General features: G+C 31.2%; 1 protein-coding gene across 1 annotated transcript in view; it reads right to left on the minus strand.

The window, feature by feature from the left end:
- LOC126878794 (UDP-glycosyltransferase UGT5-like) overlaps positions 1-24,660 on the minus strand; it is a 94,054-nt gene extending 69,394 nt beyond the window's left edge. Inside the window, exons 1-2 of the mRNA XM_050641690.1 lie at positions 24,356-24,660; positions 5,048-5,479 (exon numbers count right to left, since the gene is read on the minus strand). Coding sequence (XP_050497647.1) covers positions 5,048-5,479; positions 24,356-24,602 — 679 coding nt within the window. The 5' untranslated portion in view covers positions 24,603-24,660. The remainder of the gene's footprint in view (positions 1-5,047; positions 5,480-24,355) is intronic.
- Between the last annotated feature and the right edge of the window lie 217 nt (positions 24,661-24,877).

Consider the following 24,877-nt stretch of genomic DNA (forward strand, 5'->3'; position numbering starts at 1 on the left):
TTGAGTGGTCCCACTGGCTGTTTATGTTGATTCCAATACACATTGATGATAATTCGTAAATCTCGTCTGTCTATATCTCTGTTTTTCAATAATTATATTAGTTTTTCATGTCGGACCCTGTCGAACGCTTTTTCGAAGTCTATGAAACAGGAATAAATATCCAGGTTCATTTCTAAGCATCTTTGAGAGAGGACATTAAACGCAAACAATGCCTCTCTTGCTCCAAGTCCTTTGCGGAACCCAAATTGGGTATCATCCATATCATATTCTAGCATCCTGCTATATTTGCTTAATTCTGCTAAATCTGCTAAATTTTAAGCCATATTTGCTTAATCTGATGCGACAACAAGTCGACGTTAGAAGGTTAAAATATTATCAAATGTGCGTCTTCATCTTCGCTTCAAGTTAACACAGGAAGTCGAACCGCCTGAATCCTCATAATACCAGCACGTGCATGGTGCTAACTTGAAGCAAAGATAAAGACGCACAATTTCTGTGGCTAGTTTCAACTAAAACGGTCTAGAGTTTAACCTGATGATGGTATGCTAAGACTGACAACGTTCGTTATATGTGATGTAAAGTTTTTGTCCAACTTGGATCTTTTAAGAAATTTTTTTTAATAAAATTTATATATACCAGCTACAAACGGAAGTCTTTTTTACTTCTACAGTATTTTTGCTATGGTATACAGCCAATTACAGGAATTTCTCTTTTTATGATATTTTACAAACTTTGAGATAAAGCCAAACCTCTGAAAAGCAGCTTATTTTGACAAAATGGCAGTGTTTTCTATTATTGATTACACGAACGATGCAGAATTAATCAATATTTGCAAAATATTGGATTAATTAAAAAATAAGTTGAAGGTAAAATTCTTAATTGTTAGTAAAATACAAATACAAAAAATACGTAAAAATGGGACCAATCTTTTTCATGGCGAATATCATTCGAACGAATACTGTTTGATGATATAGTTCGAACATTTGGATCTTTACATATCATACGCCAGGACTATAAGTGGATATCATAGCAAAAAGTGACAGAGACTTTGAAGACATGAAAACGAACAAGCGGTTCAAAATCACGAAGACAAAGTTTTTAGGACTAAGTTTTCAATCTAAAACAACATCAAAAAATGTTACTCTACATCCTACCAGATTGAAAACAATGGGAACCTTATCTGGTAACACCTCCGAGGCTTCTACAATTTGCAAGCCATAACGGATGCTGAGCCTAAGGAAGATGAGGGAATTTTACAATTTATAATTCACGTCCCATCTGTTCAGCGCGGTAAAGTTCCAACGAGAATGGTTCCCTTCGTACTCCAGACAGAGTAAACATGTAAATAAAAAATTAATAACCATTTTCAATTACGTTACAACACGAAACTACAGCCGCATCATTAGTCTAGTTCAATCAGAGAGTGCAGCAAGCACCTCTACCGGTTTCGAAACTTATTAGTCTCTCATCAGGAGGCACATATGCTGCTCTCTCTGATCCAACCAGGACAAACCCCGACGTGCAGTCACGCATTGCAACGAACGAAATGGCAGGGATACCCTAGCGGCATCGCTAGCAAAGACTAAGTTTTCAATCTAATAGCACATAAAACAACATCAAAAAATGTTACTCTACATCCTACCAGATTGAAAACAATGGGAACCTTCTCTGGTAACACCTCCGAGGCTTCTACAATTTGCAATTGAAAATGGTTATTAATTTTTGACAAAGTTTTTAATTTTGAACAAAATCGGAAAATTTTCGTATACTGGACGTCGAGAGTATTTTCTATATAAATATATTTCTGCATGGTCTTGGACATGTCATTCAAACCCAGCTTTTTGTGTTTTCTGTGAGGTTCTTCGAAATGGCTCCACTAGTAGAGAGAATAATAAGAATTGTCTAGTATGTTCCATTATCCATTATCTTTGTATTTGAATTTTCAGATCTCTATATTTGGCGAACTTTTATTTCATTTATTTATTTCTCACTCATTTATTTAACACGCATATTGCTGTTGTTAGTTGTCGCCATACCAGGAAACCATTACCATGGAAAATACTAGAGAAGAGAAAAATTGAACAAGGTCTAATAGGATGCATCCAAAGTTTATATGAAAAAACGAAAAGCTATGTAAGGACAAGAAACGAAAAATCAAAAGTATTCGACAGCAACATTGGATTAAAACAGGGTTGTGTCCTGAGTCCACTACTCTTTAACCTAGTACTATATGACGTAATAAAAAACTGCAAACACAAATGGAGAAAATATAATGTATGATATTGGAAGTTGAGAATGATACAAATGACAGAACTATGCTACGCAGACGACCTGGTGATCATTGGGGAGTCAGAAAACAATTACGAGAAAATATAAACATATTGTATGAAGAGCTAAAAATCAGAAACATGAAAATAACCAAAGAAAAATCAAAAACAATGATAATTGGAACAAAACACGGACAACACAAAATAGAAGTAGATGGCAAGCAACTTGAACAGGTAGACAGATGTAAGTATTTGGGGGTAATCATAAGCCGGAATGGAAAATTAGATGAGATAAATGAAAGAATTGGAAAGGCTGGTAAGCTGTACAATAGTATTAAGAGTAACTTTTTAAAAAAGAAAGAAATACCTAAGTATGGTGGTAACTGGATATTTACTATACTGGAATGGGGTTGACTATCAGGAATACACTAAATACTCAGAACTACTTTATTTGATTGAAGTACTACCATATAAATGTATTCAGTTGATAGGTGATTACATTATTCTGCTCTAACGGCAGCAACCTCCCAAACCTAACTAACTAATTCGACTGACCCACTAATGTTCAAATCTGACCGTGTTCCCATATTTATCAAATACTTCGTTTTGTAAATATGTTTGTATATATTCTCGTTAGTGTGTCAAAATGAATAATCGACCTTGTTTAGCTAAGCAAAACATGGACTTTAGCTAAGGTGTTCTACTTTGCAATTATTATAACAAATATGCGTGATGTAAGTGATGTTTATTGTTTTATAAATAAATATCTAACGAATACTTTAGTTAATTTAAGAATTTCTAAAATATCTAAATAATGAGATAAATCCCATTATACAGGGTGTAACAAAAATACAGGTCATAAATTAAATCACAAATTTTGAGACCAAAAATAGTTCGAATGAACCTAACTTACCTTAGTACAAATATTCACATAAAAAAAGTTATAGCCCTTTGAAATTACAAAATGAAAATCGATTTTTTCGAATATATCGAAAACTATTGGAGATTTTTTATTGAAAATAGATATGTGGCATTCTTACGGCAGGAGAATCTTAAATAAAAATTATAGGGAAATTTGTGCTCCCCATACAAATTTTATGGGGGTTCTGTTCCCTTAAACCCCCCCAAACTTTTCTGTACGTTCAAATTAAATTATTATTGTGGTACCATTAGTTAAATTCAATATTTTTAAAACTTTTTTGGCTCTTATTATTTTTTCGATAAGGCAGTTTTTATCGAGTTGCGGCTTCTTTTTTAATATGTTTTCATAAAAATTTTATGGGGGTTTTGTTCCTTTAAACCCCCCAAATGTTTATGTACGTTCCAATTAAACTATTACTGCGTTACCATTAGTTAAACAAAATGTTTTTAAAACTTTTTTGCCTCTTTGTATTTTTTCACGAAGGCAACTTTTATCGAGATATGGCTTCTTTTTTAATACGGTTCAAAATATACCTAAAAATGTAAATCATACATAAATTTTCATATTTTTACCAAGTCTCCATAATCGTACTTAATCATATACAAATATGTGGTGGATTTGAAAAACATTTAAAATATCTCGATAAAAACTGAATTTTCGAAAAAGTACTAAGAGCCAAAAAAGTTTTAAAAATATTGTGTTTAAGTAATGGTACTAGTGTCCAAATTTTACTATAATTTTTTCTTAAGATGCTACTGTCATAAAAATGCCGTATGTCCCTTTTCAATAAAAAATCTTTAATAGTTTTCGATATATTGGAAAAAATCGATTTTCATTTTGTAACTTCAAAGGGTTGTAACTTTTTTTATATGCACATTTGTACTAAGGTAAGTTAGGTTCAATCAAACTATTTTTGGTCCCAGAATATGTGATTAAATTTATGACCTGTATTTTCGTTACACCCTGTATAAGAATATAAAAATCGAAATAGTAAAAAAGATTGTAAAACCCACTCTAACCTATGCCTGTGAATCTTGGGCATTAACAAAAAGGCAAAAAAATAGACTAATAAGCACAGAAATGAGATTTTTGAGAACAATAGAGGGAAAAACAAGGAAAGATAAAATTAGAAATCAAACCTTTAGACAAAATCTGAAAATACACCCAGTTACAACAACAATCGAACAAGGACAACTTAGATGGCTCGGACATTTACTGAGAAGAGGAGAAGAAAAAATAGTAAGACAGATATATGAAGCAAGAGATATGGGAAGAAAGAAGAGAGGACGACCAAGAAAGACGTGGACAGAAGAAGTGAGGGAAGCGGCCGACAAAAGAGGAATAAAATAGGAGGAAACAAAAGCATTGGCCATGGATAGAAGGAAATGGGAGGAAATGTGGAAGAAAACGACGGAGAACCTAACTCCGTAACAACTCACACCCAAAGGTAGACGAGTTCTGGATTAAGTAAGTAAGTAAGTTATCGCCATATCAATTAGTGCTGTTTCTCTTGTTAATTTATTAACTAGTATGAGATCTGGTCTACATATTAAGTTCCACTGCTTGGTCTGTGAGCATAGTGCTATCCCAGTATAGCTTGTAGTTGTTGTCACTCACAAGCATACTCTCAGAAACTTAATGATAATAGGTGAGATTGTTGGTTTGGATAAGTTGAAGTTTGTTAGATAGATGATTTCCTGATGAAACATCTTTCCTACTGAGTCATTCTAACTAAAAGTTTGAAAGGACTTTTATTGTCTACTTTAACATATATGAAAACACTTTAAAAATATACGAATAAACTTATAATATATCTTATTATGAATAGAATTATACAACTACAACTGGGAATACAAACCTTTTACTTTAGGATTCACATAGAAGTGTCGCAGTAGAGTGTCCATCTTCAACAAAGCTAAATTCCGCAATCGGTCGAAAAATGTAAATTTTCCATTGTAGTTTAATACATAATTAGCTATATAAGCAGGCTGAACATCACTTCCAAATGTTTCAGCTAAAAATGATGGCAGAAGGAATGGTGTTATAACTACTGTCGGCGGATAATTGAAAGCTTGTATTAAATACAATAAACAAGGGCTAAGAGTGTACTCAACTAAGATTAAATCAAAAGAATCTCTCGGATATGACAATAGTTTTGACAATCCTTTAGTTTGTACTGTGTGTTCGCATGCTGAAGTTCCCCAATGATGATACAATAACAGATTTTCAAAATCGTTACTTTCAATGATACCATCTAAATCGAAACTTTCCTGGAGTCCATCCAATAGACCTTAAATAAAAGAAACATTTTTAAATATATACAGAAATGAATATATGAGTGAGCGGTAAATAAATTCATATTGGATATTACTAAACCTACTAAAAAATAAAATCTTACTAATAGTCCAGGAACCGAAGCTTTTCACCTCGCAATTTTTACAGAATGGATCGATTTGCTTGAAAATTTGAGAATAAGTAGTGGATAGTCCAAGGATCAAAATCTACATAATGCCGAAAGGCGCTTTTATCATGGGGGTGGTTGCCACCCCATCTTGAGGGTGGAATTTTTTTTATATTTTGACCGCAAAAGTTAATAAAAACATTCATTCTTAGCAAAAAATGCTCCATACATTTTTTTAATAAAATTATTATTTTTCAATTTACCTATTCGCTAACGAAAGTGTTTTATATCGAAAAAATCAATGTTTTTCGATACCTATACTCATTATTACGATTCACTAAATTTTTGCCATAGAAAAAATTTTTTTAAACCAAGTTCTTGGGAATTAAATAACGTACAATTTCATATTTAAACATTTTTTCGTATCTCTGTAGCATAAACTACAAAAATTCGTTATTTGCTTTCAACTCCAGTTTTTTAAAAAATTAATCAGTCTAAGCCAGTCAAACTTCTAAAATCTATTAGGGGAAGGGCGGGCACAACGGGCTGGACGGGCAAGACGGGGTACCGCGATTGAGAACGAAACCCCCAACTCTATCTACTTTGTACCGTCACAGGTACTTGCAGGAGACGAGCCTCTGTAATTTGATCGAGTTTTAAACCGGTGCGTGGTAGTGCAAACAATACCGTTGTAGGCGACTGAAGTGTATTGTGTGACTAACGGATGAGTAGTAGTTGTAATTGTTAAGAGCGATTTAAACTACGGTAAGTACTGTTAGCTTATTTGCACATTATTTTTGTTCATTTCAGCTAAACATGTATTATTTTGAGCGTAATATGTCGTAGCGGTTGTTCAAATAAACAATGTTTTAAGAACTTTTTAACACTTAACCTAAAAGTAGTGCAAAGCGGGCTAAACGGGGTAGAGTAGGGTAGGGTAAAATGGGGTACCCCATTTTGCCCTTCCTTAAATTAGGTACTTTGTTTCAGATGGTGTTTAAATACAAACGTGTCACCCAGAGGCAGAGCTGGTCTACACAGTCTATGGAAGGGGCGGTCAGAGCTGTAATCAACGGCGAAATGGGACATTACCGTGCATCGGTTCGGTTTAATGTCCCGCAAACCACACTCGAACGTTATGTGAAAAAACGAAAAAATGATCCAGATGTGCCTATTTCAAAAACTATGGGAAATTACAAGCCAGTTTTACACAGACGCAGGAAATCGCTGGTTACCTAAAAAATATGGAAGAACGATTATTTTGGTTTACGATGGAAGAATGCAGAGGTCTCGCCTTTCAGTTAGCTGAATTAAATGGTGTTGATCATCCATTCAGCAAAAGAACTCGAATGGCTGGAAAACCTTTCCACTGTTTCACAGTTTTTTACACTACTGGTAGAAGTAGTTGAAAAGTATAATTTTTCAGCCGAAAAAATATATAACGTCGACGAAACCGGAATTACAGTGAATCCAAAGGGAAGTTCCAAAGTTATAGCTACGAAGGGTAAACGGCAGGTGGGGAACTTAACATCCGGAGAACGCGGAGAGTTAGTAACTGCGGAGATATGTTTTTCAGCAGCAGGTGCTTACATGCCTCCTATGTTGATTTTTCCTCGCAAAAGAATGCAGCAAGGGTTCATGGATGGACTGGTGCCTGGTGGTTGGGTGGAGTTGAATCAAAAAGGGTGGATAGACATGGAACTCTTTTTTAATGGTTTAAGAAATTCGTAAAATTTTCTAAAGTGTCAAAAGAAGCACCGGTGCTTCTTTTATTGGACGGCCACTCTTCCCATACAAATAATTTGGAATTAATAAATTATGCAAGAGATAACGGTGTAATTCTCTTATGCTACCCTCCTCACACAACTCGTCGGCTGCAAGCTCTTGACGTCTCATTCATGAAGCCGCTAAGCACTTATTACGATGACGAAGTGAGAAAATGGCTGAGAACCAATCCAGGTAGAGTAGTGACATTTCACCAACTCTCATCATTATTTAGTGCTGCTTTTATAAGGGCGGCTACAATGACAACTGCTATAAATGGGTTTAAAAAAACTGGGGTGTGGCCTGTAGACTTAGGTGTTTTGTCTGACGCAGATTTTTTGCCATCTGCAACAACTGAGATTGAAAAAAGAGAGAAAACTTTTGAACAAAATTGTGAGGTCTATCGAACTAGCAGTAATCCAAACCAGCAAACAAATAATAATCCGACGTTTTCTGATGCAGTGCCATCAACTTCAAAAGCTATTACTCAATTCGAAGAAATAACACCAAGAAAGAAAACGATTCCCACCGTTAGCCCACAACCAGACACATCAAGAGCTACTGTTTCATTCGGCGAAAGAACCCCTGAAAAGAATACAACACCAGTCAGCAATGCGAAGCCAGGTACCTCTAGTTCCAATGATTCAGCTATTCCGATAGTATCACCAACCGTTTTTATGCCTATTCCGCAAGCCAGTGCTGCAACTAAACGGAGTTCACACAGAAAGGGAAAAACTGCTATTTTGACTTCTACTCCTTACAAGAAAGAGCTGGAAAACGCTTTAGAAAAAATAAGCCGAAAAGAATGCCAATGCTTGGGGTAGTAAAAAGAAAAATAGGAACCATCAAACAAACCGAGGGTATTAAAGGGAAAACTATCACGAAAAAAGTAAAAGTTTCCAAAAAGTGTGATTCTTCAAGTGATAGTGAATCATGTGCTTGTGACGCAGAGTGCCTTTATTGTGGAGATCTTTATTCTACATCCTCTGAAAAATGGGCTTCATGTTCCAGGTGCATTCGTTGGGCGCATATGTCATGCGCTGGGATTGAAGAAGATGACGAAGAGGTTTTTGTTTGTGAACTCTGCAAATAGGTAGTTTACGTGTTTATTGGGTTATTATGCCTTATTTTGATCCTACCCCATTTTACCCTACCTGACGGGCAAAACAGGGTAAAAGGACTTTTCTTAATTTTTTATTGTTTTCATGTTGTATTTGTTTTTTGTTAGGAATAATTTATGTTTTTTTTTGGATGTCCAAATATGCTTTTATTAATAAAATCATATGATGTTATTGTAAATATACAAATTTTTTTTGTACTGATCTTTCAACCTTAAGTACCCCATTTTGCCCGCCTTTCCCCTAATAATACATAAATAAAGAAGAATGAATAATGCCAATGGCTTAAAATACCGCTAACTTACATTATTATGCTTCCAATTGGATTTCTCTTTTTTTTTTTCAAAAATAATATTGATTTTTTAACCGTAACTTTTTTATTTTTGATCTTTGAAAGTTTGGTAAAAAAGAATTTTGTAAGTTTTTACAAGACCTAGAAGTCTATTAATATTAAATCTTTTTAAAATCCTAAGTCGCAAAAAGAAGTGACTTGAAAATGTTGGTAAAGGTGGTTTTTGCATGTTATTACAAGTTTTAATTATTGTCAATAGCTCACTCAATTTTTGCCGTAAAAAAATTTTTACAAACCAGGTTCTTGCAAATGAAATAAGCTACAATTTCATATTTGAACATTTCTTCGTATCTCTGATGCTAATCTTTCTATTCTGAAGATAATGCCATTCTTTTCCAAACTACAAAAATTCGTTATTCGCTTTTAACTCCCATTTTTTTTAAAACTGATCATTACATACCGGTTAAACTTGTAGCACCTATTAATAATACATAAATAAAGAAGACCTAATAAGGTCAATGACTAATTTTAATTAGGGTGATGATTAGGGAGTTGCTTCCGATCACTTTTTCGCTGAAAAAAAGAGGGACTGACATTCTTTATAAGGCACTTAATTTTTGAGCTAGAGACTTTTTTTATTCCTCGAGATAGATATTTTTATACACTTTAAATTAGTTTCAACAAGTTATCCTCGAAAAATGCATAGTTTTGTCCCGTCTTTTGACTTTGAATCTACAATATTTAGCATTTGACGAAGAAGAGCTAACATATAATAAAGTATAGCTCTTTTACTATTGGTCTTAAAGAAAATAAAAAAAAACGGTTTTGTTTATTTTTTCAAAAGGTGGATACATTTTTGTTAAGTAAAGTTGTTTTGATAAAACGAAAACTTTTGGAGTAATTAGCAGAAAACTTATTAAAAACATTGATTTTTTCGATAAAAAACCAACACTTTCGATAGCGAATAAAACGAAAACTATGAATTTACACCCCCCGAGATGGGGTGGCAACCACCCCCATGGTAAAAGCGCCTTTCGGCATCATATAAATTTTGATCCTTGTACCATCCACTACTTATTCTAAAATTTTGAAGCAAATCCATCCATTCTGTAAAAATTGCGAGGTTTTGTCCTATTTTAAGCTTCATTACTTGGACCATAAAGCAATTTCTCCATGTCCCTAATAAGGGAATCAATATACCTAGATCGAAAACTTGCATTGTTTCGGAAAAAATCAAACAAGCTTAATTGTTTAAACAATAACAATTATTTTGTATAAATAATTTAAAAAATATCGATGAATTCATAATTTTATATTGATCAAAAATGATTCTATTTTGTTTTTAATTACGCTGAATCTAAATCTGACATTGCAATTGGAAAATAAAAAAACATTTTTTGAACTCTTATAAGTATGTGCGTAACTGGGCACCATATAGGAAACTTTTTTATTATCAATTTTACGAAAAAAAAGTTATTCTTCATAAAATTCTCTGCGTGATCTACATTAATTCTTAGATTCAACCATCAGATATGAAATTTTATCAATTTATTACGATGTACGAGGTTTTTCTTAAATTACGGATATCCAACTTCATTTTATTACAATCATGATAACTATTAATTTTACGAAAAAATGTTATTCGTAATAAACAAACTTTGCACGGTTTAAAATCTAAGATGCAATCATTAGGATCAAATTTTATCAATTTTATGCGAAGTAGGTATGTCAAAAAATAAGAATTTTGCTCAAGAATAAAGTACCTTTATAGTTCACAATATTTCAATTAGATGGATGTAATTGCATATTAAAACATAGTTTTTAATTACGAACAACTTTTTATCATAATAATTTTCGATATTGTGAAAAATAAAGGTACTTTACTCTTGAGCGAAATTTATGTTTTTTGACATACATACTCCTATAAAATTGATAACATTTTATATAATATTATGACGTAATATTATGACGGGCGCATCTTAGATTTTATACCATGCAAGAATATTCATTCTCATCTTTAGACCAATCAAGTTAGTAAAAAATAAGCCGTTTTTCGACATAATTGAAAAGACGAGGTTTGACAGTTGAAATGTGTAGTATGAGATATTACAAAAAGGCTACCATCTTGGGATTCATCAATTTTTGAGTGGAACATTTTTTAAATAAACAATTAAAACATCAAACTTAGTTTTTTGCTCATAACTTAAAAACTTGTTTATTTAGAAATTTGACGTCCACAGGTAACTTTTTCAGAAAAAAAAGATACATCGAATGAGATACACCAAATTAAAATCGGTTAATAAACAAAAAAGTTATTGCAAAACGGACGACAAAATCACTGTTTTAAATATTGTTAATAACAATTTTATTGTTTATTAAAATATGTTTAAGTATACCTAAACTTGAGGGCATTATGGTTTTTGAATGGTGTGCAAAAAATGGTCCAGATCTGTTAAATAGTTTTTGCAAAATTGAATTTGTTTATAAAATTTTTTGAAAAACGAGCTAAGTTCTGAGGCTGGTCCAGTTAATATGGCTGAATGTATCTCAATAATCAGGGATTAATTTCCTTCGTTATAATGTATACTAATACCCTATGAAAAAAAAGTAAAAAAAATTACATGTACGTACACAAAATTATTTGTTAATAAATAGCAGTTTTTAAGCTTATAAACAATTACAATAATTTCGTAGAAATTAGATCAAATTAAATGGCAATAAAAAATACTAAAATCTGGTTAAAATACACAAGTTCTAAAAAAAATTTTTAGGTACTACGACCCTTGGGGTCTGAGATAGCCCCTATTTTTGAAAAAATCACTGTTACGTTAATTAACAACACTAAGATCTGAAATTAACCAATCTTCTATAAGAAAAGTCAAAGTTTTTATCAAAGCTTTTTGCAAGAAAAAATGTTAAAAATTGTTTAAACAGTATTGTTATAAAGAAAGAGTATTTTGCGTTCCGACTAAAGTAAAAAAAAAATGATGGGCGCAGCCGAATGAGAATAAATTTGCGGACTAGCATTCGCTAGCGCTAGACCGTTGCAGCCCATTTTTAACATTGACAGTATACCGGATTTGAAGCTTAATATTATATTTATATATTTTGGTAGAAACTTGAATTTTATGAATATTATTATGTTGCACATTTAATTAGTAAAATTATATTTTAAGTAAATCAATTTAAAAAATAACAAAAAAAGGTCACAAAGTCAAAATATGCAACAGAAAAAAAGTTACGCGACCTTATAGACGAGTGGTACGTGGTACTCCCCCCCCCCAAAAACGCTCATTTCTCGAGATATCAACCACGGTGTGGTGAATGGCTAATTTTGGTCTTACTTTATACTTTTTATGGTGCTGAAAACGAAAATGAGTTTTATTTTGAATTTTAGATGGGGAAACATTGTCAAAATCTCAATTTTACCCTAAAAGCAAAAAAAAAATGAAATCACGTTTTTCTTAAAATTAAAAGTTACACCACTTTTTTTTTTCTATAAAACATTTTGTTGTCTGTACTCTAGATTTTAACTTAAAATTAATTAAACAGCTAAATTTCAAATTTTGTTACTCAACTTTTGCGATTAAACTTTGCAATTCAAGAATCTGCACCTTTTACTTCAAACAATTTATAACTTTCTTTATGGAAAGACAGAAATATTGAAGCAGCTCCCATTGTCTTCAGAAAGGTGAGAAATATATAGGTACTATAAAAATATCAGAAAAAATATTACAATGGAACAGAGTTGTAGCAAATTAAACTCAAAAAAACGTGATTCTTTTTTAATTTTAGGGTAAAGTTGCGATTTTGATAATGTTCCCCCACTAAAATTTCAAAACAACCCTAATTTTAGTTTTGAGCACCATCAAAAATAAATAAAGTATGACCAAAATTAGTATCAGTATCTCGAGAAATAAGCTTTTTTTGAGGTGTGCCGCTCGTCTATAAAGTCACATAACATTTTTCCTATTGCATATTTTAAATTAAATTTTTTTGAAAAACTTCTTCATAAATTATATTTTATTTCTGTGTTAATTAAAATTATAAACTAAAAAGTTTGTCACTCAACTTTTTTAAGTAAACATGAAACTAACGAAATCTGACGACAAAATGTTTAAAAATTAACAACTTCTCTTTTAACGTGTTGAGTCATTTTGGACAAATCTCATTGTTATCTAATTGTTTCAAAGATAACACAGTAAAATTTTCAAAAGGAAATATTTACAGCGACCAAAAATACAGTGAGTTAAAATTGAAAAATCATCAAAATTGATTTTTCGCATTTTTGCATAAAATTTGATTTTTGAACATGTTCCACTAATTCTAGAAAAAAATTAACTCCATATTCGGATTCAGAGACCTCGAAAACATAAGGAATAATGAAAATTTGTCATTCACCTTAAAGTGGATTTTTGTGGTCGGGATAACGTAATTTTAATAGTTGCTGCCGCATGCCGGTCGCCAACGGCGCCCACTATTCAGTCAGTCTACTATGCCCGCTATTTTTTACTTTAGTCGGAACGCAAAATACTCTGTGTTTATAACACTCCTATTTAAACAATTTTTAACATTTTTTCTTACTAAAAACTTTGTTAAAAACTTTGACTTTTCTTATCAAAGATTGGTTTATTTCAGCTCTTGGTGTTAATAATTAACGTAACAGTGATTTTTTCAAAAAAAGGGGCTATCTGAGACCCCAAGGGTCGTAGGACCTAAAAATTTTTTTTGAAAGTTGTGTATTTTAACCAGCTTTCCGTATTTTTTATTCCCATTTAATTTGATCTCATTTCTACAAAATTATTGTAATTGTTTATAAGCTTAAAAACTGCTATTTATTAACAAATAATTTTGTGTACGTATATGTAATTTTTTTTTACTTTTTTTTTCATAAGCTGTTAGTATACCTCTTAACGAAGGAAATGAGCTCCGGATTATTGAGATACATTCAGTCATATTAACTGCACCAGCCTCAGAAATTAGCTCGTTTTTCAAAAAATTTTAAAAACAACTTTAATTTTACGAAAACTATTTAACAGATCTGGACTATTTTTTTGCACACCATTCAAACACCATAGTGCCCTCAATTTCGGGTATATTAAAACGTATTTTAACAAACAATAAAATTGTTATTAACTATATTCAAAAACAGTGATTTTGTTATCCGTTTTGCAATAACTTTTTTGTTTATTAACCGATTTTTATTTAGCATATCTCATTCGATGTATCTTTTTTTTCTGAGAAAGTTACCTGTGGACATCAAATTTCTATATAAACAAGTTTTTAAGTTATGAGTAAAAAACTAAGTTTGACGTTTTGATTGTTTATTTAAAAAATGTTCCACTAAAAAATTGATGAATCCAAAGATGGTAGTCTTTTTGTAATATCTCATACTATACATTTCAACTGTCAAACCTCGTCTTTTCCGTTATGTCTAGTAAAAACCTAACTTGATTGGCCTACTTATCAAGAATATTTCTTTTCGTAAAATTGGTAAAAAATTTTTGATGACTTTGTATAATATGTATAGATACATTTTTTTAACTGATATTTTTCGGTTTTGTCTTACATTTTTATGTTTCTAAATTTTCTCAAAAAGAAGTTGTTTATTTCATTTTCAAAGTAAAATAATTTAGAGTATTTTAAAGACTACATGGTAAGCTTTAAAAACACCTACAGTTGAGTCCCTGAATCTTTATCCGTGCGTCATCATTTAAAGCATACGAAATAAGTCGATGATAAGTCGGAAATTGAAATTTACTAAACGCAACAGCAAGTCACTTACTGTCACAAACTGTTACAAAGTATCAAAAATTATATTTTTTTAGACATCGTATTATTTAAATTAAATTTTTGAGATTTTTCTTTGAATGAAACATTATGCGGAATGATGTTTGAAAATAAATTTCTGTAAGTTTCAGATTTTTATAGGTAGAATTGTATTAGTAACACATTTTTAAATAATTTTTAATTAAATTCATTTAAGTCCCACCTTCCGCCCACATTGTACTTACGCACATAATTTTTTTCTTTGTATTACAACTATGAGGTAGCTTTACTGTTATCATTTCATGTCCAACTTGTAAAATTTAATTCGATCAATTACTATTTAAAAAGTTATGTTCAATTAATTACCCGCGCCCCTTGCCGAACGCTGCCATACAGCGCGTCAATATTTGTGAGAGGGGTGACTCGAGCGTTTCAATTTAAAAAATTATAGAAGCTGTAGACTTAATCTCAGAAAAAATTTTATACAAGGTTTTTTGTGTAAAATTTCCTGAACTTTTCAATGATAAAGTACCGGTTTTTTTCTAAAATTTATATTTTCACCCAATTTTGGAGTAGAACTTTTTCATATGTTGGATATTATACATTTCTTAACGAACTTACAAAAAGTTATATCTGGTTTGATTTTTTCCGTGAGTAAAAACTGCATTGACTCCACTATAAGTGGAAAATTTTGATTCCATCCGTGTTCAGATTATCATCCGGTACTTTTGACATTTAATTCGGATACTGAGACAGATCAGACCACATATCTTAAGTGGTAAATTCACTGACTGGTGTATTATGTTATCAATAATAATTATTAGCGAGAACTTATTTACATACATACGTATCTACAAGTTAAAATTAGACATAGTTCCTCTGAATAAAATATCGATAAAACAATAAGAAATGTATCTAACAATAATAATAAAAAAATGCATGATAAGCTATACATAATTAAAAAAAATACAGATGAGAAGAAGCGCTATCGAGAAAAACTAGTTAACGGAAGAGACTAACATAACCCTGATAATATTTTATGAAGTTCCAGAAGACAAAAGAATGTTTAATAAGGCTATAGTAGGGGAGTAAAGTATGCTAAATTTGCAGTCACTCGAGCGTTATGGGGACCAATTGGGTTGTGATTATTAGGTCCTAAAATCAAAAAAAGTTAAGTAAAATTTTCCATTTTAACGGGCGCTTGTCATTTTTTAATTTAATTTTCCATTTCCAACAATCGTTTTTTCCGATTATAGCGCCATCTATCCATAATTCGAAAAAATGTCTCGATTAAAAGTTGCTTATTTTTACGTAAAAAATCTAAATATGCAATAGAAATTTGGGGTCCATTTAAGATTTTAAAGTAACCCCCCACCCCGCCCCCGTAGGGTGTCGTGTTTAGTACCATTCGATAGATTTTTCAAAACCATTTTGAAACTGTGCTTTGTAGTTTTTCGATCTGAGGTTCATTTTGCGAAATATCGCGGGGTTTGTATATAAAATTTTAAATTTACCCCCCACCCCTCTCAGTGGGGGTCATGTTTAGTACCATTCGATATATTTTTGAAAAATATTGAAGACGTATTTTTTAGTTTTTCGATCTGACGTTCAGTTCGCGAAATATTCGCTTTTCTTTTGTGAAACTTTTTGACTCGCCCATTTCCTTACGCCCCGCTAGATATTTAAAATGTACACTCTCTTGCATGTACTTAACTTACCTTATCTTAATCTGACAATTTCGAGTATTTTTAACGATAGATATTTTTTTTCGGGCCCCCTTTAACGAATCTCCCTGTGTTAAGAGCTAATATATGGTAGAGGTACATCTGCAGGGTACCAAGTTTCTCCCATATGATAATCTGACGCGCTCGAGTAACTACAAAAATCCCCGCTTGGGCTCCCCTACCACTATAAAAGGGCTGAAAAACCAAAATGAAAAAATTGACGTTTAAAATTATCTAGAAAATCAAGAATGCAAAAAACCGAATGTAGTCTTGGAAAAGAGGCAAAGACGTTTAATTGATTCCAAGCACTGATTCACTTCTTCGTACAGAGATATTACACCATACCAACTTTATGTATCTAACTTTAAAACAACTAGACTTAATCCAAAACATTACGTGGTTAAGGAATAATAAATACAAGTGGACAAGATAATAAGAGGAAAAGTAGCCTTTCACAAAATATAAAAAGATACAGGGAAAACATACAACGATAAAAAGATAATAATAAATAGAATGACTTCAAACAAGACGTTTCAGGGCTCGAAAATCGTCATCATTTCGGCTTTATAACATTGTGTGAGTCCTAGACTCTTCAAGAATTTCTCTCCAGTTATCCCCATCAATCGCCTTCCTCAGCACGTATTCACATGTTTATTATGTCTATATCGATGTTATCAAAGAACCTAATTCTGGATCTTCCTCTTCTTTTGAGTATATCAAGGAGCGTTTTTCTAACTTACATTTGCGTTTCATTATTCGAGTTACATGTCATACCCATCTCAGACATCCGATTTTAATGCATTTTACGATTTATTTCCTGGTACATATTATATTCTATACAATTCGAAGTTATATCGTTTTCCCCACAGTTCATTCTTATATTTTCTTTAGGTACTTTCTGTTAGAGTCAGGGATTGAAAAACAAAACTACAGCAATAATGTGGTCATGGTGTGTCTAGATATATTATAATACAAATACAAATCATACTCAGTCATAAAAATGCAATGACCAACGTTTTCGAAAAAAAAAATAGTTTTAAAGATGCAAGTGACAACATTAAGAAAGACATTAACCTGAGAGAAACATGATCCTAAGCAAAAACAAAACGCAGATGCAAAAATTTAAGCAAATAAAATAGAAAGTATGATATAATTATGTAAAACAAGAAAAAATAAAGAAACAACTAAATCGGGCTTCTTTAAAATAAAAATTGATAAAGAGACATAAATGTGGATTAAAGAAAAGCTAATCTTAGAAACGCTTAGATACTAATATGGGATGTGATAATGGATTAAAATAAAATTACCATTGCAAAAAAATCTAACTAAAGAATACAATGACCACAACAATTTGAAAATGAAGAAGTAGTAAAAGAAATAGAAAAATACGAGATTGGATTCCTAGAGCTACAGGAAATAAGATCTAAATGAGAAGGAATCATCAAAGAGAGAAGCTAAACAGAACACTATTCCGAAGAAAACCCCAAGGAAAAAATGGTACAAAATTTATGGTTAACAATAAAATAATGAGTAAAGTAATATACACTAAGCGTCAAAATTATCGCATCACCTTAAAAATGGGACATTTTTAATGTCTCATATTTCCTAAACCTACTGTTCGATTTTAGTAATTTTTTTAATATGCTTTATTCTTCAAGAATATCGATGTAATAATATTGTTGCTAAACAGATAAGTGTCATTGTATACCGGGTGTAACAATGATATTCTCAAAGTTTGGAACACCCTGTGGAATATTCTAGCGTATATAAAATATTGAAATTAAAACTCAACTGTAACCTTGGCCATCTAAACATTTTGCTTTTTAATTCATTCGCTTATGTTGGTAATAAAAAAGTTAGGTATTTTAACAACTAGCAATTGAACGTTCTTCATCAATACAGGGTGTTTCTAAATAAGTGAGACAAACTTTGCGACAAAGTGGGTAATTCTGCATGAAAAAATAATGACCGTTTATTTTATAAACATGGGTCCGCAAATGCTTCGTTTCCGAGATACGGGATGTTGAATTTTTTCTTATAAACTGACGATTTATTTATTGCTTTAAAACCGGTTGAGATATGCAAATGAAATTTGGTAGGTTTTAAGAGGTAGTTATTGCGCATTTTTTGACATACAATTAAGAATTTTATATTCACCATTGGTGTGTATACAGGTCATATTACCTGGTCATATTACCCGTATGCACGCCAATGGTGAATATAAAATTCTTAATTGTATGCCAAAAAATGCACAATAACTACCTCTTAAAACCTACCAAATTTCATTTGCATATCTCAACCGGTTTTAGAGCAATAAATAAATAGTCAATTTGTAAGAAAAAATTCAACATCCCGTATCTCGGAAACGAAGCATTTGCGGACATATGTGTATAAAGCAAACTGTCATTATTTTTTCATGCAGAATTACCCCTTAAAGTTTGTCGCACTTATTTAGAAACACCCTGTATTGATGAAGAACGTTGCTAGTTGTTAAAGTACCTAACTTTTTTATTATCCAACATAAGCGAATGAATCAAAAAGCAAAATGTTTAGATGGCCTAAAGTTACAGTTGAGTTTTAATTTCAATATTTTATATACGCTAGAATATTCCACAGGGTGTTCCAAACTTTGAGGAAAAAACACACTATCATTGTTACACCTGGTATAAAATGACACTTATCTGTTTAGCAACAATATGATTACATCGATATTCTTGAAGAATAAAGCTATAACATATTAAAAAAATCAATAAAATCGAACAACAGGTTTAGGAAATATGAGACATTAAAAATGTCCCATTTTTAAGGTGATGCGATACTTTTTTGGCGGAGTGTAATTAAATAAAAAAACTGAACTTCCTAAATACATGCAAACTACCGGCAATGACAATTAGTCATATTTTATTTAATTTTATTTTCTATACTGTTTGATAATGTATAATTTTTTTTTAACTGCATATAATTTTATTTATTTTTATTGAATTTTATTAAATTTTATTTTATTTAAAATAATTTTCACCTATTATAGGTGCAAATTATTTTAAATAAGAGTATAATACTATTAAATGTTTAATTAAATTTGTTTAAAACAGCAAAAATTATTAGAAACATCTGATCAACAATAGGGATGTTCAATAATTTTTAAATATAGTTAAATTCAATAGATTATAAGATATATAAAAACGTAGCAATCATAAAACTGTTTAAAAATGTATATTTTTTAAGATAAATGAATTCATAATGTTGATTTTCTTGGAGGCTAGAAAAACGGTACCCTGCAGCGAGGCTACGGTCTGTGACGTCAGCAGTCGTATCCTCTATGATCGACGACTAGTTTTGTATACTTATTTACGAAGTGTATTTGAATGTGTGCAGTTCTTTACGTATTTAATTAGTAAAAATGAAACCAAATACTTGGTGTTTTGTTCCTTGGTGTGTAAATACCTCTATAAACAATTCTGACAAGACTTTTATTACAGTTCCAGCTAATTTAACTCGTAAAAAGAAACGTAAAAAAGAAGTATGTATCAATAAAAACCAAGCTTTTCTCTTGCGAAGATCACTTCTTTATTGTAAGTTATGGATCTTTTCCTAAATAAATGGGTTTTTAAATGAAGTACTAATTTTTACCCAATTCTATGATATGTTTTAGATTTAAGTTAGCTTGCTTATAAAAAAATAAATTATAAAAATTCTTGAGGCCATCGGTACATAATTCGCAAATATTTTACGGCTATCCCTACTTTTTCTGTCTTTACACGGCAAATTACGTGTAGTAAAATTCACACTGGTATGGATATGTAAACATTACTAGAATGTCATTCTACTTGAAAATGTCATCATTAACTTAAAGAGATGGCTTTTGAATGTTCTTGGATAACTGTTATTTGTATAATTGGAAATAATTAATTCAGTTAATAAATGTGATAATTTTTTCACTATGTATTCAGTGATTGTAATAATTTATATGTACAACAAAAACTAATACTTAATCCAGAAAAGAGGAAAAGTGTTAAAGTGATTTTTTAATAATATATTGTTAGTATGGAACGCTTACAATTTTGAACATCTTTAAAACAAAATATTTGGATCACAGAATATATTATCCTGATGTGTTCTCTGCTTGGATCTTCCACAAATAATACACAATAAATAACTTTTTATTAAGTTCACGTCTTAAATCAATTATTTATCAAACACTGTATATCAATATTAGTTAATCCACAACACAAAATATTTCCGATGCCATGTCAAATATTTAAAATTGTCACTGATTGTCACTGTCTGATTGACAATATGCTGACAATATTCTATTCGACTGTAAGTTGTAAGACAAAGATAGATTTGGAAAATATTACCACGGACATTGTGTTCATTTTTTTCGAATCCTGAAAGAAACAATAAATATTTTTGAAAAATTTAAACGCAGAATGAAAGACTAAATTATTACCGAGGGCCGAAAGTCCCTTAGAATAAATAAAAAGTTTATTTTGAATGAGATATTTGAAATTTAAAGTCACATCAAATTTTCTCTTAGTTTTTCACCCCTATAACTTATTAAAATAAACATTATAGAAGTTCTCAGGGACTTTCGGCCCTCGCTAATAACGTAATCTTTCATTCTGCGTTTAAGTTTTTCAAAAATACTTATTAGTTTTCTCAGGATTCGAAAAAAATGAATCCCCATTTGAATAGCATTGCAGCCGAAAATTAGGGATGGCGGTTTTTGATAAAACACCGGTTTTCGGTTATACCGTTTTTTTTTGCTTACGGTTTAACCTGGCGGTTATAACCGGCCAAAAATCCGGTTTTTTCAAAAACCGGTTTTCGCTTTTTTTAATCCAATAGGTTACAATGTTACATTTACAATGCACTTTAGTTTGCGATACTCCACTCGACTCGATACTCGATATCAATATGATCAAAATTAGTACTATCGAAAGAACATCGATATCAATATAAATAAAACACAATTTTTAATAAAACCATTTTATTCTATTAATTATTATATTTATTTATTATTTTATTATTATTATATATTTATTGATTATTATTAAATATAATATAGCGTAAGCTTACTATACATATTGCAATAATATACAATTTAACCCAACCATTTCAACTTATAAAAAATTTCCCAGACTCTTTCAAATGGGATTTAAAAAAAATTATATCAACATAAATATTTTACTTAAAAATAAATTGGATAATGCAATTTATCTTTTATTTTTACTACCATAAAAAAAAATTATCATTGTATTTCTTTTAACACGTTTGTATATTTGTATAATAGGTACATTTTAACTCATTTAATACTTCCTGTATGGGTGTATCGTTTTGAAAACTTAGGGAAATCCTTGGAGATTAGTATTCGTAATCGGTAATTCGATATTCATAGTCAGAATATTATTTTTGGTAACCAGAAAAAGTCATTCACCCACTTTCAATGTCAAGAGTCAAGTGTGAAAAATAGATGATGTTACAAATACCTTTTCAACCAAATATTATAATAAAACTTAATTTTTTCTGGCTGAGATGAGTGTGCATTTTCAGTTTTCTTCTGTATTTATAAAATAAAATTTGAATTATGGTTTTGTTTGGAATAATTACTTGAGAATAATAATGATTGGGATCCAAAATAATACCTAACCTAATCCTAATCAGCGTAAGAACCTAATAACCGGTTTTTACTTTAAAAATAAAAAACCGGTTATAACCGGGACAAAAAAAAACAACCGGTAAAACCGGTTATTGCGAAGTAAAAAAACCGGTTTTAGGTTAAAACCGGTAGGTTTTTCCCATCCCTACCGAAAATACGTACCCATCCTCTTAATACCTACAGTCAAAAACTTCGTATTTTGGACTTCTAAATATCTGTTTCTAAATTAAAATCCAGGCAACGAAATGGGTTGGCAAGCAAATTTTTACAAAAATATAAAGTAACTAATAGTTTATGTTCTTTCAATTTGTCTGGAGGTTTAAAAGACTTGGTGTCCATAACACAGTAATAAAGTAGGTACCTATTTATTACCGACAGACCCTATAAACTAGACATCATTTAAATTAGTAGGGCAAAATCTGGGGCAAATGCTATTTAAATGCATTAATTTTTTTGAATCCTGAGAAAACTAATAAATATTTTTGAACAATTTGAACGCAGAATTAAAGATTACATTATTACTGACGGCCGAAAGTCCATTAGAATAAACAAAAAGTTTCCTTTGAATGAAATATTTGAAATTAAAAATCACACTAAATTTTCTCTTTTTTTTTCACCCTGTACCTTATTAAAATAAACATTCCGCTACTCTGTGGCTGATTTATTTCTTTACAAGATGACAAGAAATCAAACACCATTGTTACATGTACAGTACGTAGGTTACGCGAATCAGGGCCTCGATTTTTGACCCTTCTATTTTAAAACCTTTCATTTTATTTATTTATTTGTACCACCCAAAATATGTCCTTAGAACAGTCTATTCACTTTAAACTAAACAAATTCGCCATAAAACTCCGGGTTAGCCCTGATAAAACAATAAGGATATCACGTCAAAGAAACATGAAACGTAAATTACGTTTCATGGAAATAAACCACTGCTAAACAAATATACGTCCGGTTATTTATTAAACTCTCCGAAAATAAAAATGTGTCATGAGCATGGATCACACTCGTTTCATTGGTAGGCGGACTTTGAGATTTGTTTAGCAGTGTTTTCTTTTCATGTAACATGTTTTTCGTTTCATGTTTCATGTTTTTCGTTTAATGTTTCTTTGGTGTGCGGCTTGCCTAAGAGAACAAAATACAAAATAAAATGACCTGAATTGTGCTAATGTCAAACCGGTACCCAAAGAGAAATTAATAATACTGTGGACATGGCGCGCGCTGGAGAATACGAGTACGACTAGTGACGTCAGAAGCGTTTTCTTAAAATTTAAAATAATGCTAGATTTCTAATGAAGTTTTTTCATAGAAAGGCTTTTTTAATTTCCTTAATATTTTAGACAATTATTCCTAGGGTGTTTCTTAATCGTTTTACATGTTTAAAATGACTATTAAATTTTTTGTGAACATCCCTATTGCCTAGTCCAGGAACCCTATTAGCGGCGGATGTAAAAAGACAATTTTTGAAACTGTAGAAGATAATGTATGTAATGATCTTTCAACTACACAATTGAGGCACTTGCAACTGAACTTAATAGGGTTGCTTAAGTTTAGAGGTAGTTTGCTAGTTTGACCGCACATTTAATCAAGCCTTTAGAACATGACTAGATTAATCACAAGTTATATGTAGAAAATAACGAAACTTTGATAAAACGTTGATGGAAAAAGTCTAAAATAGATGCTTAATAAGAAAAGTTAATAAATATACCAAAACATTGAAAGATATTTTGTAATAGACGTAGGACTTACGCCCGGTTTCATAATCAACTTATAGTGAACATTAACTAAAGTTCGTGCTATCGACGAATCCTAAAGGTATCGTGGGTTTCGCACATTTCCAGTGAAGATGTTCTTCAAATGATGAATTCGGAACGTCTACTCATAAGCATCATAAAGAGGAGAAAAACAGAATACTTCGGCCATATAATTAGAGGACCTAAATACCATCTGCTTCGCCTTATAATACAAGGAAAAGTGGAGGGAAAGAGATGAATTGGTCGAAAGAAACTTTCATGGCTTCGTAATATTAGACAATGGTGTGGCTGCACAGTAGAAGAATTATTTCGCGTAGCAGCCGATAGAGAGAGATTTCAGGAAATTGTAAACATGATGACGGCCAACGTCTGAATACAGACACGGCACCTACAGAAGAAGAAGAACTAAAGTTCACTTTAAGGTTGACATTTACCCATATGAATTGCATTAATAAAGGTACCAACTTAAAATTTAAAGTCCACTTTAACTGATTATGAAACCGAGCGTTACTCAAGAAAATCAAAATCAGATAAAAAATACCACGAAAAAAATTTCTTTATAATTTCTTTTTAAAAATATTTAATATGAGTGCATTCTAAAATAAAAAAATAAAACGCTTGATTATAACATCAAATAAAGTGTAAAACTTCCAAAGAATTAATATATAAATTTTGGACGTACCTTCAATTTGAATTGTATGGTAATTTTTTTGTCCTTGTCCTTGTTTGGGAAGAGGACTAAACATCGTTACATTGTGTCCCTTTGCCACTAGTGCAGCGGCTAGCTCATAATTCCATATTTCATGGCTTGGACTTCCTACATCGTGTGCATACAGTATATTTAGAGCCAATGATGGAACATAGTTTATAAGCGGTATTAAAAATATATGTACGAACTTCATGATTTGATTTGGATACGACTGAATCATTTATTTAAAGAATCACTTCTTTTATTTTATTAACCTTGAGGTACCATTGCCGTAGACCCAAAAACATTTAAAAGTCGATATTAATATATCAACTAAATCCAGTTTTTTTAATCATATTTATCAACAGTAATATACTATCAGGATTATTTCGAGATATTTTTGTAACTTTTTAAATTAAAATCAGATTAAAACTTTATTTATTGCTCTAAAACTAGTTGAGCTATTATGCAAATGACATATGGTGGGTTTGAAGAGACATATATTGCGCATTTTTT

The sequence above is a fragment of the Diabrotica virgifera genome, chromosome 1 (genome assembly GCF_917563875.1).
Source record: "Diabrotica virgifera virgifera chromosome 1, PGI_DIABVI_V3a".
Classification (NCBI taxonomy): Eukaryota; Metazoa; Arthropoda; class Insecta; order Coleoptera; family Chrysomelidae; genus Diabrotica; species Diabrotica virgifera.